Here is a 5,138-nt window from a genome sequence, read left to right as displayed (position 1 = left end):
AAAAAAATTTTAATATCCAAGTTGGCCAGAGTATGAATAATTAAAACTCGAAGGTTAACCAACAACATAGGTCATGAAAGCATGGAAAACACTATAGGAAAAACATCATAGAAAACCACGATAAAGCCATAACACTATATCACATAGACACAAAAATGAGTTTAGCAATGCATTGTTGAGAAACCCACAGACAATAAATACATGCAAATCTTCCTTGCAAGATACAAAAGAAAGTTAAACATACAGTAAAGACTTATCCTCTCCACAAGAGCAGCACATTTCCCTCTCATACAATAATTCTCTCAAACTCACATTTCTATTCTAGGTTTCAACAAAAGGGGAGGAAGAAAACCTTAGAAAAGCACTCAAAATCTCTCATATTCTCTGCCTCTAGCCTTCCCAGATCTCTCTTCTCCTCTCAAGAAGCCAAAATATTCATTCTTATGTATGAATCCATGGATTTGGCAAAGAAAATTTCTTTCCAAAATGATTTACCGCTCCGTCCGCGTGGTCACATCGGGCTACCCGGTCACCCTACAAGTTTAGATTTTTAGTGTGGTCACGCTGGATCATGGCATGGTCACACATGTCAAATAAAATTTTTACCTTAGTTTTAATCCAGAAAAATATTCTAAGATTGAATTTTAGAGTGAAATAAAATGGTTATGTAAACAGTATTTTGCTACTTAAATTATGTAATACATGTGTAATATCTGTGAATTAAAAACAAATGATTATGGCTGACCGAAGTAGGATGGGAGGAGCACCTTCCTCTCGTCATTTGAAAAGGAATATATTTGGACGCTCGGGTAGCAAAATTCCTAAATATGGAGTGCATGAAATAGGCTAAAAAATATTTGAATAAAAATATAATTACATAATTAATATTTGCAGAACAGCATGGTGTTCAATTTCTTTTAGGAGAATTTACATGCATAGCACCCAATTCTTATGCATTTGCTTATCGCGCACGCCAAATCCACATAAAAATTGGGTGCTACGTACGTAAATTTCCTCTCTTTTTTTTTTTTAATTCATTGAAGATTAAAAATATTACATCAGGACTCCTAACGTAGAGCTACGTTTGGAGCCAACAGATATGGGGAAACGTGGCTTCAAGGAAACGTTCGCGCTTTTCTGTGCTCCGACCCGTTAACACAGGAGAGTATTCTTCCTGTGTTATTCCGCATTATTCACGCGTTATTATGATGATATTGATGTGTTATTGTGTTATTATAATACCGAGAATATTCCCAGAACACAATAACACATAAATATCACCACAATAACACATTAATAATGCAGAATAACACGGAGGAATATTTCCCTGCGCTAAAACGATTTTTTTTAATTTTTCTGTTACTTCCACATAGTGTCATTTCATTGGACTCCGAACGTAGCTCTACGTTAGAAGTCCTGATATAATATTTTTCCGGCATTTATATAGCCTTGATCAAACTTTAAGTATTTTAATAATTTATTTTATATTCCTAAAATTAAGAAAAAAATCATCATGATCTTCGCACCGAAATTTTCTCCCATCACTCGGGAGCTTTTTAAATTTTCTTTCCGTTCAATTTTGTCCATTAAAAAAGTATTTTAATTATTTCCTCGAAACTACGGAAATTCAAACGAAATCGCTGCCGTCAATTTTGAAATTTAAATATTTTAAGCATCCCTCCGACGTCGATTGCTTTAGCCTTAAAAAGTAGAAGGCGGGAGCAAGCAAGTGCAGAAAAGCAGGATCGGCAACCTTCCTTCCACGTGCTCTCTCTTCTCATTGCCTTCACGCTGGAAATCATCTCCTCCACCATCTCTAAGAAGACAAATAGAAGGCGCATCATAAGTGAGGGACACATGAATTCTTGAAAAAAATATTACATCTGGAGTTTAATAGTGATGGGACGCGACGTGTTAAATAGGCCCCATCATTTTTAGTATTGATCAATAGCAGTGTATTGCGGTGGGGCCACTTGACACGTGATGCCCCACCATTAGATTCTTAAATTAAATTTAAAGTCCGAATGTAATATTTTCTCGAATACTTGAGTGTGTTCACCATAAAGAGAAAATAACAATTAATTTCATTGTGGTATTGTAGTGGGATCCACTTGACAATTGTATTGAGGTTTAACATTGGTCAATATCAGTGTATTACGGTGAGACCCACTTGACACATGATACCCCACCATCAAACTCGAGATATAATATTTTCTCAAATCGTTGAGTGTGTTCACCATAAAGAGAAAATATCAATTAATTTCATTTGAATTCACTAAAAAAGATAGAAATTGTTTCAATTCTTATGATGTCAGAACCAAATCAAGTACTTAATGCAATGAATATACTAAAATATCACAACTTCAATTCAAAATTTATGCCGATTAGAAGCCATTAGAAACTAGAAATAATATGTAATTCAAAAAATAACCAGGCCGAATGTTGTTGGACCAGTCCAATTAGGAATTTATGAAAAACTCCCCACACTTTCAAAAATTGCTAAAAGTGAGAAAAGAAAGTAATTAGGAAGCTCGTTGTCCACGCCTTTACGAACTTCACGGGCAATCAGGGCTGAGGGCGAGTCCATTCTCGTTGCAGGCATGGCAGATCCGGAACCCATCGCCCTTCTCATTCGAGCAATTGTGGCTTCCATTGCAGCAACTGCAAAGAACAGAACGAAAGCTGCTGCAACGCCGGCAGACTGGCGTTAGCCCAGCTACAAGCTTCTTCAACTCACCAGTCTCGTGCAAGCGCAAGATCTCATCCACGCCGCCGATGTGGTGGCTGCCGATGAACAGCTGCGGGAGTATGATCTGCTGCTGCCTTTTCACGCCCAAGATTCCCTTCAGTTCCGAGAGGAATCGCGAGTCCGATGAGAGATCACGCTCGTCAATGGCGACGCGGAAGCAACGGAGAATGCGGCGCGCGGTGCAGCAGTCCTCGAAGGTGCGGCGTACCACGCGGAGGCTTGTGTAGTATAACAATATCGGTTGATGGTGGGCAATGGGGTCGTAGAGGGGCGATGGAGTGAAGGGGAAGAGGAATCGGAGGGCGGCGGATGCAGAGATGGAACGTTGTAAGACGAGGGGGTTATTGTCGAGTTGTAGGGAGTTGATGTTTTTGAAGGAGAGGGGAAAGGAGTGTGCAGAGGGAGGGAGGGCGGAATGGTTGCTGGAGATCTTGCGCCATGGCAGCCCCATTGGGTAGATCGGTGAGGAGACAGAGGTTGAAGGGCGGAGAGGAGAATAGGGTATGGGGATTGAAGGCCAAAACAGCTTGATTAGGAAGGAATGTCGAGGTAGAGGATCTCTGGTTCTTAAGGATAAGAGTAATGTCCTTTTTAAGACCGCCTCATGTTATAAATTAGGAAGCATAGATACGATTAGATGGGAACATCGAAGAGGAATAAGTTTTCCAAAATAAATAAATAAATAAACAATTATATATATATATATATATATATATATAAAAGATCTAACATTGTAAAATTAAATAATTCATGGAATAAGTATAATTTTAGAATGGATTAAATAATTCATGGAATAATTCATTGTAAAATTAAATAATCCCTTATCAGTAAACAAGTGTAGGTCTCATGATTTTAGAATCGTTAAAGAAGGGTTTAAAAAAGTCCCTATATGGGTCAGATTTCCATATTTGTATCTCTTTTGCTGGTTTGAAAGTGGTATCTCTAAAATAACTAGTAAAATTAGGTTACCTTTAGTTGTTGATCCTCTAACTGTTAAAGATACGTGTCTTACTTATGCTAGAGTCAAACTAAATCAATATCGATTCAATATTATTTAGATACCATTACCATAGTGACGATGGATAGAGAATTTACTTTGTCTGTTATTTTTGAATGAAAACCATTGCCTTGCAAGAATTGTTCTACATTTGCTCATAACCCTTCTTCTTGCCCTAAGAGCACATCTATTATTGGTAATGTCATTAATCAGTTATATAGGGGAAGGAATAATCAGAGAAATTCTACTAATGGTAATTTGAGATATTGAAGCGAATTTGTTAATGATGTTAGGCCTATGAATGTTACTAGTAGGTGTATTGCTTCTTGCCCTGATTTAAATATTCCTGTTTCAAATATTTCGGCGAGTAATGATCTTGATTGCAACATTGTTGTTTTACGTTCTCATACTTTCAATGAAGTTAATTCAAATGATAATGATATTATTGCTCATGAGATTATTAATTCGGTGAACAATGAATTGGAGAATACCTCAAATCCTATTATTTCTACTCTTTTTAATAAAGATATAATTAATGAAATTATTTCTTCTACTGATATTCATGTGGTTGGCGTTGCAGTCAACAAAGTTGATGAAAATGACATTTTTATAGTTGTTAATGAAAATACTATTAGTTCTAATGGTAATGCTAATGTTTCAAATTGTGATCCTAATTGTAATGAAATTACACTTACAAATAACTTTTCTTCTTTTAACGTTAATTTGGGCAACGTTAATACCTCAACACCTATTTCAAATCTTAATGTTAATAATTCTAGAGGTATTCCATCATCTTCTACTCTTGTTTCCTCAAGAACTGGAATGAGAAGAAATAAATATTTCTCTTTTATTTTTTTTATCTTCTTTCATTGATTTTTATGTTTTATCCTAAATTAACTTCCTGGAATGTGCATGGGCTTAATAGTGAGACTCATATTGTGGATTGTAAAAATTTGTTAAATTATTTCAAGAATGATTTTATTTGTCTCTTGAAGACTAAAGTATTTTTTTTTCACTATCTCAGATTTAGTACTTTAAATCAATTTCTTTTTTTTCTCTAGTGAGGGTTGTGTTGATAATTTCAATACGTCTGAGAATGATAGAATTTAGATAAAGTGGAATAGAGATATTTTGAATTTTATTACTTTTAAATTGAATCCTTAGTTTATGCATGGTTTTATTACTTTTTCTTCTAATATTAAGTTTTATGCTACTATTGCTTAGGATGATAATAGTGTTGCTAATAGGAAAGTGCTATGGAATTCTATTACTCCTTTATTTGATACTATTTTTGATACTTGGTTACTTTTGGGTGATTTCAATTGTATCAAAACTATCCAAGAGAATATTTGAGGTTTACCTCAATTCTTAGCAAATTATTTGACTTCAATA

The 5,138-nt window shown here is 35.4% G+C and overlaps 1 protein-coding gene across 1 annotated transcript; it reads right to left on the bottom strand.

Moving 5' to 3' along the window:
• Positions 1 to 2,385: 2,385 nt before the first annotated feature.
• LOC110025783 (uncharacterized protein At5g39865-like) lies at positions 2,386 to 3,349 on the bottom strand. Its single transcript, XM_020726439.1, has one exon. It carries the CDS (start codon positions 3,198 to 3,200, stop codon positions 2,556 to 2,558), a length of 645 nt encoding a protein of 214 aa, XP_020582098.1. The 5' UTR covers positions 3,201 to 3,349; the 3' UTR covers positions 2,386 to 2,555.
• Between the last annotated feature and the right edge of the window lie 1,789 nt (positions 3,350 to 5,138).

This window comes from Phalaenopsis equestris, unplaced genomic scaffold (assembly GCF_001263595.1).
Source record: "Phalaenopsis equestris unplaced genomic scaffold, ASM126359v1 Scaffold000330, whole genome shotgun sequence".
In the NCBI taxonomy this organism is placed as follows: Eukaryota; Viridiplantae; Streptophyta; class Magnoliopsida; order Asparagales; family Orchidaceae; genus Phalaenopsis; species Phalaenopsis equestris.
This window is presented reverse-complemented; position numbering and strand designations above follow the sequence as displayed.